Source organism: Balaenoptera physalus (assembly GCF_965194825.1).
Source record: "Balaenoptera physalus genome assembly, chromosome: 14".
In the NCBI taxonomy this organism is placed as follows: Eukaryota; Metazoa; Chordata; class Mammalia; order Artiodactyla; family Balaenopteridae; genus Balaenoptera; species Balaenoptera physalus.
The window spans coordinates 27741744-27765830 of NC_138893.1; the positions used below are offsets into that span (position 1 = coordinate 27741744).

The 24087-nt window shown below is 45.8% G+C and overlaps 2 protein-coding genes across 4 annotated transcripts in view; one reads left to right on the forward strand and one right to left on the reverse strand.

Annotated features, from left to right (window-relative positions):
• The window catches only part of DOCK1 (dedicator of cytokinesis 1), a 534315-nt gene that overhangs the window by 329118 nt on the left and 181110 nt on the right, over positions 1-24087 (reverse strand). For all 3 annotated transcript variants that reach the window (XM_082423165.1, XM_082423166.1, XM_082423167.1), the window contains exons 24-25: positions 19820-19890; positions 17087-17193 (exon numbers count right to left, since the gene is read on the reverse strand). In XM_082423165.1, the coding sequence (XP_082279291.1) occupies positions 17087-17193; positions 19820-19890 (178 nt within the window). The remainder of the gene's footprint in view (positions 1-17086; positions 17194-19819; positions 19891-24087) is intronic.
• INSYN2A (inhibitory synaptic factor 2A) overlaps positions 1-24087 on the forward strand; it is a 248699-nt gene that overhangs the window by 64130 nt on the left and 160482 nt on the right. The gene's annotated exons all lie outside the window — the stretch shown is intronic.

The following is a 24087-nucleotide window of genomic DNA, read 5'->3' on the forward strand; positions in this document are numbered from 1 at the left end:
GTCCTGGGATGTGACAATAAAAAGCACACAGAGGGGAATTCCCTGGTGGTCCAGTGGTTAAGACTCCGTGCTGCCAATGCAGGGGGCGCAGGTTCGATCTCTGGTCAGGGAACTAAGATCCCACAAGCCGCGCGGTACAGCCCAAAGATCGAAAAAAATAACATTAAAGAAGAAATAAATAAAAGCAGATGGAGTCCTTCTCAAGGCAGCTTCCTGGAGTGGGATGAGAAGACAAAAATAGGAGCACAGACACGGTTCCGGAAAGCACGGCTGTGAAATAAAGGCACACTGGGGTCTAAGGATCAAAGATCACTTGGGTTTTCATTTGTTTTTTAGGTAGGACAATAGAAAGAATGTTCAGAAAAATCAAAGAAAAATAATGAACCAGACACAAATAAGATTCGAGATGAACTGCAATTACTAATTGTCTCTTCCTGTCGGGAAATCCCGTTTAACACCAGCACCATCCATCCCCCAACGTGAACTGTCTGCTGACAACACCAGTTCTGTACGGTGAAACCAGCCCAGCCACTGTAGGTCCCTTTAAAATGCAGTGCACAAGAGAAAAGACAGCAGAGCTGGGAAACATTAAATATCCTGTGCTTGTTTTTAGAATTTTACATTTTAGGACTTCCAATGTTAATGATACCTAAAAGCATGTTTTGCATTAATGTTTCCTGAGTTTTCTGAATATAAGGAAAAAATAAGCATGCAACATTGGAATGGCTCCTGAAAGTATGCAGACTTGCTTAGAAGACTTTCCCAAGAAGTACACGGTAAAGAAGGCATGGGGATGGAGGCGCAAGGCAGCTCAGGGGGAGGTGCAGAAACCGCACACGCCCTTCTCCTGCTCTGCCTTCCAGGGGACCGCATGTAGGAAGCTCTCACGCTAAGCCTTTTTCAAGCTCCATTTTGATTTAATCCCTAGAAAAGGAACTGATAGCAACTCCATTTTTCCAGATTGAGTTTTGTCCAATGAATATATGAGTATATGCATTTACTTGTTGATGTCACCATTACAGTAATCAATACATAGGCAGGGGTAACGCAGAGATGCTGAAGTGCTGCGTATCTTCCGGGCAGAGGCCAGCCGGCCTTGGATGACTATGACGTCAGGAGTCGCCGAAGGTCAGGGAGTGAGAGCACAGCACAGGGAGGAGGCGCTGTCCCATGGGGACCAGGCAGTCTCTCCACTCTGGTGCTCCTGGATGTCACGGGCCATCACACGATTCCCTTATCTTCCCACCCAACCCTTCCTGTGATGCCAAGGGTGAACACAGGGCCCCATGGAGAGCATCTCTCTGAATGCCACAGCCCCTTGAACTTGTGATGGAAGTGCTCCCAAGCCGAGACGGGCCGCCAGCGTGGAGGGGAGGGGGGAGCCCAGGCATCAGAGAGCCGCCCAAGGACAAAGCCAGTCCAAGGGACATGCCACAGGAAAATGACCACATGCAATGAATCCAGCCTGAAAATGCAGCTGCCCAAAATGCTGACCCACTGCATACACGAACTCCACAAGCATCCCAAACCCAATGTCTTTCCTACACAATCCTGACGTTCACAAGTTACATCCACCCCAGTAGCTCTGTTGATCTTAACCACATCACAGCACAACATCCACAGGAGGGGCTGCACTCCCAGCTCCCAGAACCCAAGGGGCCGGAGAGGTCCCTTGGCAAAGCTGTCTGAGTGCAGCCCTGCCTGCGTTCATCCTCAGGGGCCCAGGCAGAACATCTCCAGGATGAGTCCTCTTTCCCTCCCACCTGAAACATATCACCCAGTGTGACCTCAACAGGGGGTGAGCCCTCGGCCACCCCTGTCCGCGTGGTCCTCCCTATCACTGCCACCACCGTCCTGGGGATAAGTCTAGTTTCCAAGACATGTCAGTGAGAGAAGTAAGAGCCACGAAGAGCTGAGAAGGTAAAAACAGACCCTGACCACGTGACCAAGGAAAACATGACAATGGAGGCTTAGCAACGCCATGTGTGAAACAAGCCTGGGAGGGACCCAACAGCGGCAGAAGGCCGAGGGGGCTTGCTAGGCCAGCGTGGGAGCAGGCGTGTGCCCACGAACAGCCCTAGAAGATCAGAGGAACACAGCTCTGGACTCAGAGGTGGCAGAAATGCCTCTTTAGGCTCTGGCAACCCAGATGCCCTGGCCGAAGTCCATCCCGTACGGCCTCATTTATCTGTCACGCCGGACAGGCAGGTGTGCACTTCACCGTTCCCAGAAGTAACTGAGTGTGTTGGTGTCGTCTGTCAGAATTACTCCAGGGTGAGGGAAGTGGTGGGCGCCTTGTGCATCTTCCCCGGGGAGAGATGCTATCAGCCATCCTTGGCTACCTGGTGGGAACGCCCACCCTCCTCCCAGCCCAGGGGTCTGTGATAGCTCCGTGCATTTGTTATCCAGCCTCTTCTGAGGCTTTGGACACCAAACTTTTGGACACTTCGCTACCATTCTGTCACGTTTAGAGACACTTCATTCTCCTAGCCCCTGAGAACATAAAAAACCCATTTGTTATAATCCTTCAGATGAACCCATAGTATTTACACGTGGGATGTTTTCAACATCCATAGGATAACTGTAGCTCTGACTCTATAACCCACCCCAACTCTGGCTGGTCAAGATAAAGGCGGGTCACGGGGATGAGCCTACTTCATCGAGAGGATGAAACAAGACAACACGAGCAGGACTTTGTGAGGGTCCAACATTCCTGTGTGGAGGACCACACCTCCGGCCCCAGGACAGAGCCCCAGCCCCTGACCACATGCCCATCACAGGACCAGATCTCCAGGCAGGAGCAGCCTCATGCCTGGGCTTTTCTTACAGCCACAATGACCACCCCAGGCATCTCACGCAGGCCTCCACAGACAGAGGGTCACAGGGCAGCAGCACCTTCAGAGGAATGGCAACGCCCCAGAGTCCTGCAGCAGCCACAGGGACCAAAGCTGGAAGCAGCCCAAGCTGACAAACCCACCTTCTTGGGGAACCGTGATCAGGAGGCCCCAGCTCAGCCCCCCGACGGTCCTGGGGACAGGCAGGCCGCAGGTGCCAGCTCTTGGACTGCTGGAAATTACGACCAGCTCTGTGGCCTGTTTCTCCTCCTGGGACGCAGTCTCCGTGAGAGCAGAGGTCTTGTTCTCATCCATGGCAGTAGCCCTCACACATACACTAAGACCTGACAGTGGAAGTGTGTGTGTCCGTGCGTGCACATATGTGTGTGCAGTGACTTCAAGCACGTGTGCAAGTGTGTGTGTGTGCACGCGTGCATATGCTCATGTGGAGAAGCGCGCTCTTCCCAGCAGGACAGCTGCTGCATAGGACTTTTGTCCATAGGACTTTTGGTCCTTTTTCACGAGCAAACGTAGCACTTTGCTCCTATCAGTCGAGGAAAGACCCGCAGCCGCCCCGTCCCATCCTGGGAAGACATCAGAGGGACAAAGCCATCATAGCAAGATCCCTCCTGCCTTTCTGGTGACTCAGTTTCACTGGATAGTGTCCAAGCCGATCTGGACAGCAGGGTTCGGGCGCACGGGCACACGTGTGTGTGAGTGTGCATGTGCTCGCACCCACACCCGCACACGAGCGGTGGTCTGGGGTCACTGTGATTACAGGTGCAGGGTATCACAGGAGAGTCTGCAGTGAGAAGCACGTCCACCTCCTGGTGCCGTCCCAGCCACCCAGCAGCCCCCAACCAAAGCAAAACAAACCTCACTTTACAAAGGACGTCCCCTACTCTGCATTTCAGCTCCTTCCAATTTTTTTTCAAGAAATGGTGGGACACAAGTTTGGAATAACACTAAGGATCCTGAAATTTTATTGCAAGTCAAGACAAAAAATTAAGAGCACAGAGGAAGCTACTGTCCCCCCACACTCACACCACACACTCACACCACACACACTCACACCACTCACACACCACACACACACTCACACCACACACACACCACACACTCACACTCACACCACACTCACACACACACCACACACACTCACACCACTCACACACCACACACACACTCATACCACACACACACCACACACTCACACCACACACACTCACACACACACCACACACTCACACCACACACACACCACTCACACACCACACACTCACACCACACACACACACCACACTCACACACACACTCACACCAAACACACTCACACCACACACACTCACACACACCACACTCACACACACTCACACACACCACACACTCACTCACACCACACACACACACCACACACACACTCACACCACACACACACCACACACTCACACACACCACACTCACACACACTCACACCACACACACTCACACCACTCACACACACACCACACTCACACACACACCACACACAGTCACACACACACCACACACTCACACCAAACTCACACCACACACACACCACACTCACACACCACACACTCACTCGTGCACATACACACACTCCACACACACCACACACTCACACCAAACTCACACCACACACACTCACACCACACACACCACACACACACACCACACACACACCACACTCACACACCACACACACACTCACACCACACACTCACCACACACACACACACACCACACACACACCACACACCACACACACACACACACACTCACGCCTGCAATGAGCTGTTTTAAAGCATCCAAGGAAGAGGAATCTCCTGTCATATTCTGAGTGTCCCAACTCAGTGTCCTGAATACCCTTCTCCATGAACAGAATGTCATTTCTCTAGCATGATTTGTGCCCATTGTCCCATTTGGTTCAAAACAGATGGCCCAGGAAGCTGACAATCCCCCCACTTGAGAAAAAAAAAGAAAAAAGAAAAAAAAAGAAAGAAAGAAAAACAATCAACCAAACAAACCCTTATATTTTAAAAAGAAAACACATTTCAAATAAACTACCCATAGATAACCACATGGAAAACAGCTGCAACAAATACCTGACTGGAAGTCTAGGAACCTGGGTCAGTCTATTCGATTTTGTTTGTTGGCTTTTTAATTGGAGTAGAGTTGATTTACAATGATGTGTTAGTTTCAGGTGTACAGCACAGTGATTCAGTTATACATATATCTAACCTTTTTCAGATTGCTTTCCATTATAGGTTATTACAAGATATTGTGTATCACAAGGTCCTTGTTGTTTACCTGTTTTATATATAGTAGTGTGCTTTTGTTAATCCCATGACTCACAGACATAGAAAACAAACTTACGGCTGCCAAGGGGGAGGGAGAGGGGAGGGACAAATTGGGAGTTTGGGACTAACAGTCTATTTGATTTTGGAAAAGCCTTTTGGCCTCACTAAAGTTCAGTTTACCCATGCACATAGGAAATAATAAAATCCACCTTGCTCACTCTTTGCCTTGAATCTTAGGCAAGTCACTTAAATTCTCTAATCCTTAATTGTCCTTCTTTGTAAAATAGGCCTGATATTGTTAACCCCTCGGGTTTACTATGAGAATTAGATGATATAATGTGTGTATCTGGCAAGTAGTAAGCATTCAATAAATAGTAGCTGTCAATAACAGTAATAGAAATAATATTATTATGCAAAGTCAGCCTTTTCAACAAAGTATACACAGAAAACTAATGCCTTAGAGTTTGCTATCCAGTAGGGTAGCCAGTGAACCCCTGAAATGTAGCTAGTAGCTGAGGAGTAGAATTTTCCATTTCAGTTAATTTTATGCAATATTTTAACTTAAATGGAAAAAAAAGACATCTGATTCAGTTATTGTTAACAACTGTTTGGAACAACAGGAACAACTTGGGTATGTAAGTCTACTTTTCAATGGTAAATTATATTAAATGTTAAGAATACAGATCAAGCATCTGTGATGAAAATTTAGCATCCAAATTGAGATGTGCTACAAATGTAAAAACCACACTGGATTTTAGAGACTTCGTATGAAAAAAGAATGTAAAACATGCCATTTGTCATATTTAGATCAAAGTCATGTTGACATGATATTTCAGATAAAATATATTATTAAAATTATTTTCACCAACTGCTTTGTACTTTTTTTTTTACTGTGGACTGTATAAAATTATAAATTACATACGTAGTTGGCATTCTAACTCCGCTGGACAGCACAGTCTCGGAGTATGCCAGGAAGCAGATGTTAAAGACCTCTTGTGCGATTTCTCATTTTAATAAACCAGTGTTCATCTTTGGAAGGAGAATCAAGGCCACAGCTTCCTCCTGTCAGATCATCTTCACACGTACAGGACTGCAGGCCTCATCGGTGCCTGGTAGTCTGAGTCAAGGCACAGGCCTGACCCCACAAGGAAGCGAAAACCAGCCAGCACAGCTGTCCTGGTTTTCGCTGCCGTGCACAGAAGGGAATGCTGACAGCCCAACCCGGAGAGCCAAGAAGGAGCAGGCAGCCCGTGGGCCCAGACTCCATGCAAATCAGCCGTGGGGATCAGAGGTCCTGCAACACACCAGCCAGCCTTCCACACCCCCTTTCCCAGTGTGATCCACTATGATTACAGACAGCAGTGGTTTCACATCTGTTCATCCTCAGCTGTGCAGGCTGAAGCCATGATGATTAATGCTCTGGTAATGGGCACAGAGTAAAAAATATTAATCTTTATAAAAGGTATTCAACAGGCATCATCAGCTTATAAATGTCCAAGCAGAATATCCGTCTGTAACTCTATTACAGCTCTACATCAAAGCAAGATGCAAATACAAGAATGAATTTGTCCATTTAAAACATTCATTTTATGAACACTGAATAATGTGCTTCTTAATTTTTAGTTTGGTCACATTAAACAAATGATCCATAAAGTGCATTTAATAACCTTGAGCCTGTTACATAGAACTGAGATCCAGACGAACACTTTTAATGAGAATTAAACAGTAAGAGCCATATAAGTGGGGGATGCTTGCTATTCATCTTATACAATCATCTTATTTTTCAACAATCTAAGAACTCTGTACCCACATGATTCGATTTGTTCAAATAAGTAATTCTCTCCTTCCATACAAATCTTTAAACACCAGAAATAAAGAAAACAGAGCCAGCAATGGAAGGGATCACAGGAGCAATCTACTCATGTCCAAATTTTACAGATGTGGGAACCAGGAGCCAGAATATAGGGACCAGGCAGCAGCTGAGCCAGAATTAGATGCCTGATCCTGAAGCCAGAGCTCCTTATGACCCATGCATGTGCACGTGTGTGTAAACATGTATGATTCAGGTATCTTTACATGTCTAATGCAGATTAAATTTTTCCAAGAATTACTTTAATTCGCTTTAAGTAAGCTGTGACCATTAGCAGTGCCAGGAGGATAAATTCACATCAAGTAACCCTAAGTGTGTCAGTTTTCCTTTCTGAACTTCAGTTTCTTTGTCTGTAAAACGGAGTAAATACAACTGCCCTGCACTGGGTTTCGATTCCTATCTACAGGTAGCACCTCTGTAAGTATTCTGGTAAGAAGATCCTCAGCACCACTTGGTTGAGTGCTGAAATGATCAGAAATAAGATAATCTGCCTGTCAGCTGTGAGGTACCCAATGTCACAAAATTTTAATTGAGAGGGTGACAGAGCAATTAAAAGTATCTTGAAAATTGGAAGGGAACATGGCAAGATACAGATTGCAGAACAATAGGAAAAAGAAGGTGGCCAAAGACACATCTTCTGGATGAAGCCACCGGGCCTCGTAAAAAGTGTGTCATCTTTTGCAAGAAGGGAGTGGGGCAGCAGATATTTTGTATCCTGTAGTTTGGAGAAGTATAATCATAGAGGTTAACCAGCCACTAGTATTATAATAATAAATACTTTGTCAGAAGAAAGAAATGGAAGAAGAACCAATGGAGAAAAATCTAAAATGAGTCCCATTTAAAAGCAGATGAAAATATCAGAAAGACTCAAGCAAAATGCCTGGGAAGATAGTGTGGAAAGTACTGGTCAGACCAGGAATCTATCCTCTGGATGGAAATGCATTTAAGGAGGTGGCTTGGTACATTTGAGAGGAATTCGATAGGTCTGCCAATCCTTGGGCAGAATCTTACCATGTGGAGGATGAGAAAACAGAGAGAAAAACAGAGCTGGGGAATCATGTGCATGCTTTTACCCAAGAGCGTGAAGTTAACCAAGAACACAGGTTTTGGCCAGTGTGGCCCAGCACACCTCCTCTACTGCTTGCCCCTATATTGAGCTCTACAGTTAAAAAAACGTCAAAACCATATGGTCTGTCCACTCCATCTTGAGGGAAGCACTGTGCCCTCAGGGAGGGGTTTACGCAACAGAAAAAAGCAGGGTCTAGAAGGAGAACCTAGGAGACTGCAGGCTGACCTGGGGCTCCTCCAACTGTCCCAGGCAAGTTTCTGTAGGCAACACGGTGCAGGTACAGAGCTGAGCTTGGGGATGGGAAGGAACCGTGAACTGGGGAGACTCAGAGACCTGCCGTCCCAGTGCCAATGTGAGCATGACTGGATGGGACAACCAAGGCAGCCTCTTCTAAGACTGCTCTTCATGTCCCCAACATCAAGCAACAGGGACAGGAGTCCACTCAGAGTTGGGTGCAGAACAGAGAGCCAACAGACTGTGATAAAGGTTAGATCAACTACACCCTCAGGAACTTAGCACTGCCAATTTGATCACACAGAAAGAGAAGAGAAAAGGCTATGAAAACTCCATAAGCACATGAACACAACACTACATGGTTTATTTATGTTTAATCTATTCATGTGTTTATTTATTCACATACTTGTACTTTATCTTGTTCCATATGGCACTTGAAGTGAATTCAGTTTTCAGAATGCATAACTCATATGGTGGATGTGAAATAGCTCATGAAAAGAGTAGGGGATGGATTTGTAACAACTCCCTAATCAGCACCACGGTGGTGGACAGCTCCCTGCCTGGCATTTTGCTTGCAGACTAGGACTTGCTACTTAACTCCTGGGTCGTTATCTGTAAATTAAGAAAATTACTCTTTTCCAATTATGCATTTTTAAACTGATGGCTCTGAAGCCATTCTCAGAGGAATCAAACTTGCTAACCAACAGTCCTGAGCACATGGTAGGTACTCAACAAATTACAATGGAATTGGAACAGATATAATTAAGAAACTGAAATTGGGTTCACCCTCCTAGATTCATTAAGCCATTTCTAAAAAGGCTGCACTGTTTTAACAAATGATCTTTTCAAAAACACATACAATGAAAGCTATAGAATGATATATAGAATGAGGGATGAAAAAAGGGACAGTACTTTACAGATAAAGATTAAAATTTTCTCAGGGCATGAAAAAAAAATAAAAGAGGAGAAAATTGTATTCATATTCCATCTTTACTTAAAGAATTAGTCTTTGGGGTTCACAGCTGGTAACGTTCATTAGACGTCTTCAGCACAACTATCTAATTAAAGTATTCCAGAATGCTATACGAGTGGTACATTAAGTAATTATGGCATATGATGGTCCCAACCCCAATTTTTCTTTCTGTGAAACATCCATCAAGTTAACAAAAACTACTACAGAGCAGTCCTGGGTTTAAGAACCCTTTCAATAAGAGAAATATCTCTCCATTCTCCACAGTGGAGAAGCTCAGGAGATTTTATTTTGATTTGTTCATGGATCCAAAGCATTCAGAAGGTATATTTTACTATAGGTCTGTATTAAACACACAGCTTTTCTTTCTACGATTTAAAGCACAACGAATTGATTAACAGGGTAATTTTTTTAGAGATATAAAATCTTGGATCGAATCACAGTGAAAACGGTCTAGAAATGTGACTTTGCTAATTCCTACTACTAGCTAGCCCCAATAGGCATCTGGGCCTTTGCCCTCAGACTTTAGAGAGCTGCTGTAACTAATGTTTCCACCATTAAAAAGGAGAATTTTACTCTGCTTGACAACTGGAAGAATCATTCACCTTGAAAATAAGAATGAGGAAAATTATTTGAGCTCTCCAGGCCTACATTTTTAAGGAGCTCTGTATTGTTCAAAAATGGAACACAAATGGTTCTCATGAACCTAGGGGCAGGACAGGAATAAAGACACACACGTAGAGAATGGACTTGAGGACACGGGGAGGGGGAAGGGTAAGCTGGGACAAAGTGAGAGAATGGCATTGACATATATACACTACCAAATGTAAAACAGACAGCTAGTGGGAAGCAGCCGCATAGCACAGGGAGATCAGCTCGGTGATCTGTGACCACCTAGAGGGGTGGGATAGGGAGGGTGGGGGGGAGACGCAAGAGGGAGGAGATATGGGGATATATGTATATGTATAGCTGATTCACTTTGTTATAAAGCAGAAACTAACACAACATTGTAGAGCAGTTATATTCCAATAAAGATGTTAAAGGAAAAAAGAAAAAAAAAATGGAACACAAATGAAGTTTTATGAGGTTGATGAACACTGTCTAAAAGGAGCCTATTTGTTATATTGAAGGAAAGAGCTACAGGAATGGCCAGAGAATGAAGGAATGGCACATTTTCCATTCCTACTCACTGCTAGATTCCAAACATCAGGGAAAAAATAAAAAACAAACAAACAAAGTGGCCCCACTTTATTCTCCAAATCTTACACTATTCTGCAAAAACAAACTTATGACACAAGGTAAGTAGACAGTAAGCTCTAAAGGAAATCTGTCAGGTGCTTTGGTCTCTTTGAAGATGAGAATATGGAAAGACTAGATCTTGAAAGGGAAGGAAATTCAGCATTAACTGGAATGAGCTTTCCCAAGGTCTCAGGTTAAGGACTGCAGCGGAAAGGAGACCATGTGGGTAAGAACACAACTCCCATCTCAACTGAAAGGCTTCTTGCAAGGATGTCCAATGCTCTTGACTAATTTAAAAGTTAACGGTATCTAAGGTTGATTTCTTTTATTCCAATTCCTATAACATTAATGTAAAATATTTGTGTGGGCATAAATCCCAAACCTTGGTGTCCTAGTGTTTATTTTAATTTAATTATATTGAAACTTTTCATTTCTATAATAGGATTTAAGCTTTAATTTTCACAGCTTTTGTTAGATATGTGGGCAACAATATAATCACATGGGAACAAAGCTACAAATGTACAAATTATGAAGCTCTGACCTTTCCGTCTCTTCGTAACTTGCTTTGAAAATCTGCTCACTCCATGCCGCGGATTACATGCAAGAGTCATCTTTTTGTGAAGCACATAATCTATTTAAACCAGCTTTCAAGTAGTCAAGTCACATCTCGAAACAATGCTTGGAGCCATTACTGCCCATTCATTGGCTGTGAGCACACAGAATGATAATCAGTCCAAGCCCTTCACCTCAGCTGGAGAGCAGGAGCCAGAACAGCCGAGGTGGGTTCCTGGCACCAACGTGGGGATCCACCCTCCGTTTTGGGATTTGCCTCCAAATATCTGGGGCACGGGGAGGGATGGGCTGGGAGTTTGGGATTAGCAGATGCAAACTATGATATAAAGCATGGATAAACAACAAAGTCCCACCGTGTAGGACAGGGAACTATATTCAATATCCTGTGATAAACCATAATGGAAAAGAACATGAAAAAGAATGTATGTATATATATATATACGTTTAAGTGAATCACTTTGCTGTACAGCAGAAACTAACACAACCGTGTAGATCAACTATACTTCAATAAAATAAATTTAAAAAAATATCTGGGGCAGGGGGAGGGATGGGCTGGGAGTTTGGGATTAGCAGATGCAAACTATGATATACAGGATGGATACACAACAAGGTCCCACCGTGTAGGACAGGGAACTATATTCAATATCCTGTGATAAACCATAATGGAAAAGAATATGAAAAATAATATATATATATATATATATACACACACACACGCATATATATATGTATGTATAAGTGAATCACTTTGCTGTCCAGCAGAAATTAACACAACCGTGTAAATCAACTATACTTCAATAAAATAAATTTAAAGAAAAATATCTGGGGGAGGAGCACCGAGATAAAAACAAGACCATGACTTGATAGGTTCTGAAGCCCAGCGAGGGCTACATAGGCGTTCATTACACTCTTCTCCTCATTTTCCTATATGTTTAAAATTTTCCATAATTTTAACAAAGAGCTATCTTGAGTCCAGAGGTGGAGTTGAGCTGTCCCCTCTGCCACTTCATCTTTCCATAAAACAGGGGAATAATAAAATCAGAAGCAAAAAGAAGACAATCTTAAAAAAAATAAAAGTCCCATAACACTGTAAAGCAACTATACCCCAATAAAAATTAAACACACACACACATTAATATATATATTAATATATCTATATCTATCTCTCTATATATAGATATAGATAGATAAATAGATAGATAGATAGATAGATAGATCAGGGCTTACCATGGCCCCTGGCACACAGTAAGAGCTCAACACTATTTAACTATCATAATTATCATCTGCATCCAGACCTCAGCACAGTGGATGGGACACCAGAGACCCCACAGCAGTTGTCTGGGAGGCCAGAGACGGTTTCCTGGGTAGATGCAATCATATAAAAAAAAGAAAGAAAAGAAGACCATCTTAATTTTATACAACTGCTCACGGATGACCCTCTGTATCTTAACTCTCTCACTTGTCTCTTTCTGTCACTCCTCCTCAAAGACACCTCCTTTCTGCTCCATGATCAGTCCATTCAGAGCCCAGACGGAGAGAGACAGCCAGCTTCCCCGTGTGAACACAAGACCTCTCCTCCCTCAGATCACGTGAACTACATATGCATGTCATGCTTCCTTCTCTGCACTGCGCCCTGGGGAAAGAAGTGCTGGATTTGAACGTGCGATAAATACGCACTGTGAGCCAGGCCCTGTTCTAGGCACCAGCGACAGAGGAAGAACAAGATGAACAAGAAGGCCACGCTCCAAGACCTCTCATTTTACGGAAGGACCAGAGAAAATGGGCGAGCCAAGAAGTAAAACCAGGCAATGACTCCACGCTGTGGGGAGTGGCAGGAGGAGCCCAGGGGCAGTGTGTCTGGGGAGATTTTATTTATGCAGGCTGATCGGAGCGCCTCTCAGAGGAAGCTCGCTATGTAATCCCTTCCAGTATTTGGTCCAGGTCTGTTTTCTTTTGCCCCATATTTGACATGATAGCCCCACACCCCCCCATGAGGGCAGGGTCTCACCTGCCATTTTTCTAATGAATCCTCAAGAAAAATGAAAAGACATGGCTAACATTTCTTGAATGTTCATGAAACGCTGAGTGTAAATCTCAGCACCACACGTGTATTAATCATCAAGATATGTAACGGAGGCAAGAAGAAAAGGGCAGCTGGAGAAATTGAAGCCTGGAGGGTAACTTACCAGAGGTCACTGAGTTAGCAGGTAATAGAGGCAGGATTTGAACCCAGGCAATGTGATCACACACACTCGCAATCCTCTCGTGAGCTGCCTGCCCTCATCCCAGCAAGGGTTTCAGACATGCATAGTTCTTTATTAATGAGGAAGTAAAATCATTTACAGGAGAAATGATGCAAACCAGTCATTCATTTTATTTTTTAAGCAAAGCAAAGGGAGAGAGACATGTGCTCAGAGAAAAGGCTAATGTGACTGGCACCCAACCACGCACTCCGAGTCGCTGGAAACCTGCGGAGGGGCTGGAGCCCTGGCACGGTCAGTAATCTACTGTGGCAGACACGCGGGACGGCCAGGTCCACACACATCTTCTGAACAGGCTTCTTAAATTCGGGGGAGATTTCTACATTATGAGCTCTCTTTCCCCAGTACAGAAGCCAGAACTCAAATCCACAGCCACCCTTGCAACTACAGCTATGTTCCAGGTTCTGCCAAGGAGGTGTGACTTCTTAGGATGGCAAGTGGAAATGAGCAGCGGGAAGGATGGCTCTGTGAAGAACTCTCATTTCCTTCGGGCCAGGGTGGAGGATGCAGAGGCAGCGGGAGTTGCAAGGTCTTGATTCAGAAGGAGCCTTACAGCTGGTACGGCTGGGAACAGATGGCAGTGACAGCAGCCGTGGTGTCCACACCAGCTGGGGCCAAACACAACCCGATTTGCCAAAAGACACATCTCCTGTTGTAGCCTAACAAACTCAGCAGGATGCGCCCTCAGTCTTCTGGTCCTTAAAGAGGACAGAAGGGGAGCCAGGCTGAGCCAACCAGGGCACTGGAAGCCTTGGCCTGCTGGCACCCAAACCTGGCAAGGGAAGGCTTTCCTGCCGAGGGGCAATGGCAGTTTCAGAATTCACTGCCAGCCTCACTGCACCCAGATCAGCTTCCCGCTTCCATCAAAGTAAGACTCTCAAAACGATGCAATAGCTTTGATATTGGAGGGAGATGGAAAGAAACATTTTAGAGCAAAGCAACAAAGTGAGTCTCTTCTATGAGTGAAGCAACACACATGCTGATGAGCAAAGACGTGCCCTGGAGCCCAACAGAGGAACCGAAGGAGCCAGACAGGGATGCACTCTGACCACATCCCCCAGAGAACACTGACGAAGGTCTAGCACATTCAGTAGCTTGTGCAGCTAAACCTAGTTATGACACATTCCAAAAATCCAGACACGAAGGGAGCTAGTTGGACTGATTCCACTTGGATCAGGAAAGGGGACACAGACAACTACATTTTTTTTACAAATTAACAAGAAATGGAACAAGGCAAGAAAATCACAGCCATCATATCTCACCAGAAAATGGCTTGGCTTTAAATATTTATACCAAATGTGGCACAGAATATTTTGCACAAGTAATGACATCTTCGTAAGAACAGACCAACCGGATGATTTCCAGTGATAAATCTTTCCTGACAAGGAGGTAAGACGGCTCTTGGTAACTTTGAAGCAGCAGGGAGCCTAAAGATGAGAAAAATCAGGGCTGTCCTTGCTGTCTTTACCCAGAAAGATTCTTAAAACTCAAAGCCTGTAAGCAGGGCCATTTTCACATTGGACAATGCATTCTGAAATGCTTCCAGGCAGCCAGTGAGCGTCTGGAAGTACATTTGCACTGAAGATTATGGCTTAGACAATGTCGACTGATTGGACGATTCTAGAACTGCTTGTAAGACATGAAGCTTCAGGCTAATGTTGGCTCATTTTGCCCGTGATAATTCTGGATTCATGTATTTCCTACAATCTCATTTACTACGTTGGGTGCAACTGACTCTTAAGATTAAATTCCTACCTTTGCAATATCTAGAAAGATACTAAGTTAATAATTCCAAAATGTTACACATCCTGACAACTCCCTGTCAAACAAAGCTAAATATTTATTTGCATGCTGCATTATTTCCAAAACGAGACGTAAAGCAGTCTATGATAAAAGACTTACAGAACAGGAGTGAAAACAGAAATGGAGCACAGAAAAGAGAACCGCAACTGCCAAATACAACGGCTGATACAATTCGCAAAAATCAATACTAAGTTTGCCTTCAAGCTATCTACTAGCTAAAGAAATAGAGTGTCCATAGAAGAAAACATTTCCTTGAAATATACTCTTAAAAGAAGATCTATTTTAAATATTTTTAGTTGAACCATTTATGCCTTAGGTCCTTATTCAAAGGACGTGGAAAAAAGTTTTGCAATAGAAATTTTGAAATGTATGTAAGATGTCCTCAAGAAGGTCGTCCCTGTATCAACACTCAATAAAAGCCAAGCACAGTCAATCCGTGATAACTGTTATTTTTTTGATAATTGTTAGCCCAGTGAAGGCACTGGTGGTGGCAGCAAAGGTGATGGTGATGGTGGTGGTCGTGGTGGTGTGTGTTTTTGCATGTCTTGGGGTTGGATGGTTGGAAGGAGAGGTATTAGTAAGCTACCTAATAAGACCCAGATATAAAACTTTCAGGGGATTTCACCTGCTGTGGTATAAAGTTTAGTCAATATGGAAAGAAACAACAAAGTAGCATCTCCACGTATTGCCTCCATGCCTCCCTGGAGTCTCACAAAGTCCCAAGCTTTAGAAGACACCTGAAGAATAAGCAATTCAATATCCAGCCTTCCAAGAAGAGCCTGAAATACTGACGGTTGGGATTACTGGCTTAAGGAGATTCATGGGCTTTGAGTCCCAAATAACGGCGACAGAGTTGACTTTCTTTTATGCAAGTGAAAAATAGAAAGAGGTGTCTGTTTGGAACGGCTGCAGAAAACTACTCACTTCTTGGTGTGATGTGCTTTCTCCAGAAGAACACTCCTACCCAAATGAAGTCTTAGCATTTCCTCTTGACATAAGCCTTAGCTATAAGTGCAGACTCCAGTGAATTGTATAAAGTTAAATCAAGAAATAAGATTAAAAACGTAGGGTCCAGTAGTCTAGATGGTACAAAGGACTAGACCAGACACACACCGAGTTCTCAACAGGGACATCTCAGGCCTGAGCTGCTCCATCCCTGAAACACCACACGTGAGGACAAAAGAAAATGAACGGAACAGCCAAACGTCTGGACACCAATGGAATAGAAGAAACGTATGCCTCTCCATCAGAATGTCACTCAACAGTCTTCACATTTGTCTCCAATAAATGAGGAAGGTTATGGAATTATGCAAAGGTCTTAAGCTTTCAATAAAACTTCTTGACAAGTGTAAAATATTAATTCAATCTGTCCAAACAGAAAGAAAGTGATTAATAAAAAGGGTAGGGACATAACGTGTGGAAACGTGAGGTGTTCCTTGGGATAAATGAATTGAGGAATCATTAAAATTCTTTTTCCTTTGAGCAGGGTTTGAAGAAAGCCTGTCACAGAATGCAAAGTTCAGGCTAAGACATAACCATGACTTCTACATTTAAAGAAAATTTGAAATTTTTTGTTGCAATCATCTCAATGGAAGCCAGTGATTGCCTCCCCAGGATAGATAATCACACATCGTAAAGGCTACAATGTATGCTGATTATCCTAGGGCTCTGGTGTATACCTAAATTCCAAACTACAAGGTTTGTGCCTTCATTTTTCAATGATCTGTTACCTACAGTATATGCCAATTACCATTCTCTGGTAAGGGCTAAATCTTCCTGTCTTGTAATGGAGCTGTTTTAACTGGCTGCAACCTCCCCACTCCTTTTGACAAAGAAAAGAGAATTCAGACGGGGTGAGGTCTACAGACAATGATGAATGTGACAATTTAACGATTCTCAGGGTTTCACTCACCATGCTGTGTGAAGAGGTCACTGTGAATTATTTCAATCAAGCAATATAGCTTCTGAATGGTCAGCAAACCCACAGGAACATTTAGGATGAAATCAGTAAACATTTTGCTATAAAGGGAAAAACACAAGTGAAAAGAGATGCTGGATATACTGCAAAACGACCCAGTGGGATACAAGATAGTAACGAGACACGAGTTCAGTGAATGGTCATTAGATGCCACCAGAATGTTGGAATAGGCCCATTATACAATATGGGCCAAAATCTCTTCCAAAAGAATGATGCTTTAAATGTTATTTTTCACTTCACACCCACTAAAATGGCTATAATCCAAAAGACAGCCAGTAACAAGTGGTGACTAGGACGTGAAGAAACTGGTACCCTCATACCATGCTGGTGGGAATGCAAGATGGGGCAGCCACTTTGGAATACTGTTTGGCAGTTCCTGAAAATGTTAAACATAGTTACCATATGACCCAGCATTTCTACTTCTAGGGATATACCCAAAAGAAATGAAAATATTTATCCACACAAGACCCTGTATATGAATCATAGCAACGTTATTCATAACACTTGAAAAGTGGAAAAACCCAGATGTCCATCAACTGATGAATGGATAAACATAATGTAGTAGATCCACACAATTCACCCATAAAAGGGAATGAAATCCTGACATTAATAGACCTTGAAAACATTATGCTAAGTGAAAGAAGCTAGTCACAAAAGGTCACATATATTATACGATTCCATTTATAAGCGATGCCCAGAAAAGGTAAATCTATGCACACAGTAAGTAGGTTAGTAGTTGCCTAGAGCTGGGGTGGGAGTGTGCAATGACTCTTACTAGGCACGAGGGATCTTACTGGGGTGACAAAACTGTTCTAACAGTAGATTATGGTGATTGTGTAGAAGTCTCCTTCCTGATGTGGGAAAACAAGATGTCTTCAGCACAGGAGTTGACTGTAAAATAAAAAATGTAATGCTGAATTCTTTTAGGGGTGTATGTACGTGTGTGTTAGTGTGTGTGCACACATGCTTGCACGCAAAAGATAACTAGAAAGATCCAGATCCTCGTGGAATTAACTTTGAGTTATTCTCCTCTGTGATCTCTTCTGTTCCACCAAAACATGACTCAATTTTCTAAACAGGGAAAAATACATCCATGATTTTCAATGTCATTTTTTAAAAAATCAGTAGGTAAGGTGTTGAAGAGGAACCCACGCACGCAGAAAGAGTCAAGGGCCCAAGAGCAGATGGGGCCGGTCCTGGGGAAGGGAGTCTTCCTTGGATGTCCAAGCACAAGGCACAAGCACCCGTTGTCAACATGGACGTCACCCCTCTAGTGAGCAAAGGCCTGGTCCCCGTGCCCCAGGGCGACAGGCCCAGAGTATGGCCATGGCCCACCCAGCTGCAGCTCCCCCCTCGTCCTCTGCTTCTCCAGACCTGAGGTCCTCAAACAGGAGCATTCATTGAGAGTGTATGAAGGCATCATTAAAACCAAATAGCTGGGCCCCGCCCCCAATGTCTAATTCAGAAGATCTGGGAAGGAACCCAAGATTCAGCAAATTCCCAGGGGCTGCTGATACTGCCCTTGTCTGGACCACTGTCTGAGAGCCAGGCTGCAGGGACAGAGCACAGAGAGACCCAGGAGGGCAGACCTGTTGCCCATGGGCCCATCTGTGCCTCCTTTTCTCATTTAGAACCTGCTAAACTATAACCAGTATTGTCAGTGTCTGGGAGCAAAAATAAATGTATCCATGCAGGACACTAAATCCTCAGGCACATCAGACACATGATGATTCGTGGGGAGAGCGGCTTCCCAAAAGCCCCTCACCCTTCACTTCCAGGGCATGACTGACCTGTGGTGGACATAACGTACGGAAGGGTGACCGTTTTTCATTCCGTTTAACCACCCGAGGGACAGATGGCCCTTTACTAACATTTAGGTGGACTTTTCTGGCTGGTCAAGTGGTGCCATCACCTGCAGGTAAGTTTATTGTGTCAAATGTTAAATCAAAACCCAAACAAGGGGCAGACGAGGACTGTGCTGTGGATGTCTGGGGTCCCAGAGGCCGTGCACCCACTTGCTCAACACACCTCTTTTCCAAATGCAGTGACATCTGCACAGTAAACAACTGAGACTGAGCTTGGATGGTGACGGTGGCAAAATCGGAAGGTGAAAGGAAGGATTCGGTCCCCAGCCTGACTCGCCATCTGAAAGCCAGTGTCCAGCTTGCCCAGAGTTTTGTTTTGTTTGGTTTTCGTTTTACTATAACCTGAGCTGACAACTTGTGGCTCCTCTGTCTGAGGTTCACAGCGCTTGGGCAGGAGCCCCCAGAGAGAAGCTGTATGGTAATGAGGGGGAGGAGGTGAGACACCAATATTAAAGCTCCCGAGTCAAAATGTTTAGATGCTGAAACCCAAACCCAAACCCAAGAACCACTTATTGAATTTTAAACTCTAAAGGATGCAAAATGCCCAATTTATATTATGTATGCATGAGGCTATAAATAATCTTCTAAAGAAAATATTGTGACTGTTGATAGATGACACCTTTTCCACATAAAGACATAATGAGCAAAGTGTCACAGACACCATCACTAGAACATGTTCCAGAAAGATCCAGGGCATTGAACTATGTGGACATGAGACAACCCAAGCATCCCGTGAACTAATGCCCTCAAAAGAAGGCCAAGCGTGGCACACGGGAAGGCTTCACCTTGGGTGCTTCCTTACCTGAGCTCTTTGGGATCAAATACCAATTTCACATCGTTGACAATGGTTGGCAAGTATTTCAGCGCTGCACCCTGCAAACCAAGAACAAAGAAGAATGTTGAGCCTAAGGCAGTTGGCAAATGTAATACGAAGTTGTAATTACTTTGAAAAACCACACACATACCAAGAAGACTAAGATCACTTTCCAGATGAGAAGCTGATGGTTAAACACAACAAAAATAGAGGGGAAAAAATAAAGCCTCTGATCCACAAACAGTGGAGATGTGTTACATGGATATCCTGACATAATAAAAGTGATATTAGGAGAAGCCAACATTCAATGCTTGCTCACGAATGCCTATACTGTGCTAAGCTTTTATGTGATTTTCCCCTTTACCCTAAGGAAATCCTAGAGAATGAAGACCTGTGCCCCCAGAAGAATCCTCCACCAACAAATTCACTGTAGCGCTACCACATTCAACAATTAGAATGACTGCCTTTGTTCCATTCCAAAAATGACTGCCTGTATATCTAGGTTCCTGAACTTGGAATCACTTTCTTCTTTAGTAACTTTATCTCCTATATTCACATTCTGTATCTTCTAGAAAACCCACACTTTTGGAAAATAGAGTGATGGTAATAATGATAGATCCTAATACATGCTCTGTGCTGTGCTAGACCCTTGTATATTTTATCTTTAATTCCAACAGACCTCCTGCAGGGAGTTAGCTGTGTAGGAAGGCAAGGAAACTGACAATGGAGATGTTAATTACTTTGCCCCTGATCACACAGCTAGTACTGAACTGAGTTCGAATTAAAATTCAGTTTGGTGGGAAGCCAGAGCCTCAGCCCACCCTCATCTATATGCGATTGGGAAAAGGTCCTGGATTTTAAATGTTCTGACCTTGGCTGGGACGCCCCCCTCTGCCTCTGACTCTAAGTGACTCCTTCTACCGGGGCGGGGGGGGGCTCCCCCTTCCTGAATGAAATGGAGGAAATAATACTCATGTCAAATACCTCCAGGGGCTGCAATAAAGCTCAAAATCTAATTGACAAGAGAACTGGATAACACTTTGAACACTGGAAAATGCCACACCTATTACCTAAACATCTGTTAGCATTGTTTTCCAAAAGCGAGTAGGCAGAAACCCACCTCACACGGATTACCCTGAATATATAGGGTCAATTGATTTGCAACAAGGGACAAAGGCGCCCCCTCCTCCAGCACCAAATAAAATTCCTTCCATACCTCACACCCTATATGAAAATTCACTTTAAATGGATCATAGATCTTATATCCTTAAAACTATAAAACGTCTAAAAGAAGATACTTGTGACTTTGGGCTAAGCAAAGATTTCTTTCATATGATACCAAAAGCATAATCTGTAAAAGAAAAAAATTTGATCAATTGTACATCATCAAAATGAAGAATTTCTGCTCTTCAAAAGAACTTCTGCTGAGACAACAAAAGACGACGAGCCGCACACGGGGAGAAAATAATTGCAAATCAAGTAAAGGCACAAGTGAAGTGAAGCTGTTTGCCAGGATTTGGAGCCAGTCCACCTCCAAGCCCCTCAAGCCTTAGCGCTCCACAGTCAGGATGATCAAGGACAGGTAAGCAAAGTTTACCTCTAAACCTGCACTACAGAGTTAGGGGTGTTTTTCCCCAGGTGTTAACCCTGACCTTCCATGCCGGCCTGATCAAGGAATTCCAACTGTCTGCTTTGAGATGCAACTTTTGAAAAGAACCTTAAATAGAAACAGTTTCATTCTGGTATCCAAAGTTCTGCTTCAAATACCTTGGAGTTGCTTTGAAAAACTAAAAACTCTTTATTGTGACGTTTAATAATAAGCGTTTGCACAGCTGACTGCTCGGGCCGGAAAGTGTCTTGTCTAGTTTGTGAGGGTCCCGCGGGCGAGGATGCGTCAGCATGATGCGTTTTATCCTGTACCCCACGAAGCAGCATCTGCTTGGAGCGGCGTGATAAACACCATCTTACAAGGACAAACAGCGGCAAACAAGACAGGCCTTCGTGGCCCACCCCCTGCTCGCTGCCCGGGGGCCGCCGGGCGCTGCGTTAACCTGCTCCCGAGGGCTCCCCGACCCGAGGTCAGGCGACACCCACAGAGGGAGGGCTGTACCTGCGGAGATCCCCAAATGCTGGTTAACAGGGAACTCTGCCTCACTGACCCAGATCCTGGGGACGTCACGTTTTACAGTTCATGAGGGTCACAGAGAACAGAGAGCAGCCACGAGCCCACGTCAGTCCTGGATAACATAACAAGGACAGACAGACGGAATGAAGTGAAGGCGAGGGGGTGCCCCCGCACCCCATTTTCAGCTCTGTTCTCTCCATTCTCCGGCGGTCGTGGGCTCCTTTCCACCCTCCGCCTTCCCCCAGTGACCATCTCAGCCTCTCTTAGCTCTCCTCCAGCCCAGGATCCCACCCTGGGATTTTCGCTCAACTCACCCCCTGCTTCAGGGAAAACCAAAACCATCAGGCGAACAGGCCGGGCAGTTCTGCCCACCACTCAAGCCAAAACAAGCCTCCCGGACGCCCGGCCTCTGCCTGTCCCTCCAGGCAGAGGGAGGGAGCACCTGCCTCCACTGGGGGGGATCCTGCCCGCTGGGCACAGCCCCTGCCCCACCGTCTGATCAAGCACCTCCTGCATTTCCCGTCCCTGCGCTCTCCAGGCGGCCCAGTTCTCACCCCAGCTGCCCCCTTCCCTCCACACTCCAGCCCACGCCAGCCTCTCACCTTGAAACCACCCACAGCCCCAGGCTCCCCGCCGCCCACCCCGGCACAGACAGCTCCCAAGCTGTGCGCTCACCCCGGGGTCCACTACCAGCGCACTCCCCCGACCTCCCTCCCCGCCCTCTGCAGCCTGACTCTGGCTGCCATCAAGTCTCCATTCCTGCCAAGGCCACAGCGACTCCAGGTCTTCCCTTAGGTGACCTTCCCAAGACACTGCTGTGACCCCTCATCTCCCGGGGCATCCACAGCCCTCACTGCCAGGGCGACCACCTTCCTCTGTCCCCTGCCCCTCCCGTAAAGGTGGGTGTCCTTGCAGTCCTGTTCTAGACTTTTCTCCTCCCTCTCCATACCCCTTCGGCCAGCTTCGGACGCCTAATGCCTGTCCCCCAGGTCACCTCTCTCCTGAGCTTCACACTCACACACCTGGCGGCCACTGGGCTCGTGGCTGCCCCACAGATGCTGCCAACTCCCCCTGCCTTAGAGGAGGCCCCACCCTACGCCCCGGTGCTCCAGGCTCAGGGCGCTGCGCCCGGGAGCCCCCAGGTCACACGTTCAGGATGCTCCGTCTCGGGCACAGCCCACTTCTGACCAATCACAGAGCCCGGTAGATCCTCACTATTCCACAGCCCCTGCCTCTTCCGCCTTCTCCATTCCTACAGTGTCCACCACCTGGCCCAGGCCACTTGCGTCTCCCTCTGGCAGGAAGGCACGGCCTCCTAAGGGACCTCCCGCCTCTGCTCTGACCTCCTCAAGGTCATGTCCCACGCGCAGCCAGAGCAGCTTTCCTAAGATGCAGATCTAACTGAGATACTTGGGTGGCAACGCCGTGCTCCTGGGATCCAGGCCTGAGCACCCAGCATCCTCAGAGGCCGGGGCCCCACCCCCCCGTGTCCCAGTCTCCACCTCCACCTGCAGGACCCTTTCCAGCAACGTGGAGCCTCTTCCCGTCTCCCCCGCGCTCCGGACCCCTCTGCCAGCTCCGCGGCTGTGCCCATGCTGTTCCCGCTTCCTGGGTCACTGTTCCCCCACTCCTGCCCCTGCTCCTAAACACGCAGAGTGAACCTCGTGACTCCTCAGCCCTTAGCTTAGCCATCGTTTTCCTCAAGACACACGGATTCCGGGTCAGCCATCCAGGAATATTACCGCGATGGGCCGTGAGTCTGTAGCCCCCAGACCAGGGTCGCACGGCTGTGGCCCGGCCAAGGACCCTAGACACAGTAGAGCCTCCGTGACTCCCTGACCAACAGAACTTTGCCCAAAACCACCTCTTTAACCTCAAGAGACTCTCCACCTCTTTGCTTTGCACCCACAGAAATCGGCCTCGTTAGCTGAGAGACCCAACTGTATCCCCTCCAGGATGACGAGCAGCCAGAAGAGGCCGAGGGAACCCCGAGGTCCCCCCCAGGGCGGCCCAAGCCTCCTGAAAAAGCACATGCCATCCCCCACTCTCGTGAAGGGCGCAGCCAGCTTTGCCCATTTCTAACATTGGCTATTTGATGAGAGACTTGAGTGTTTTGGCTTCTGCTCGCGCT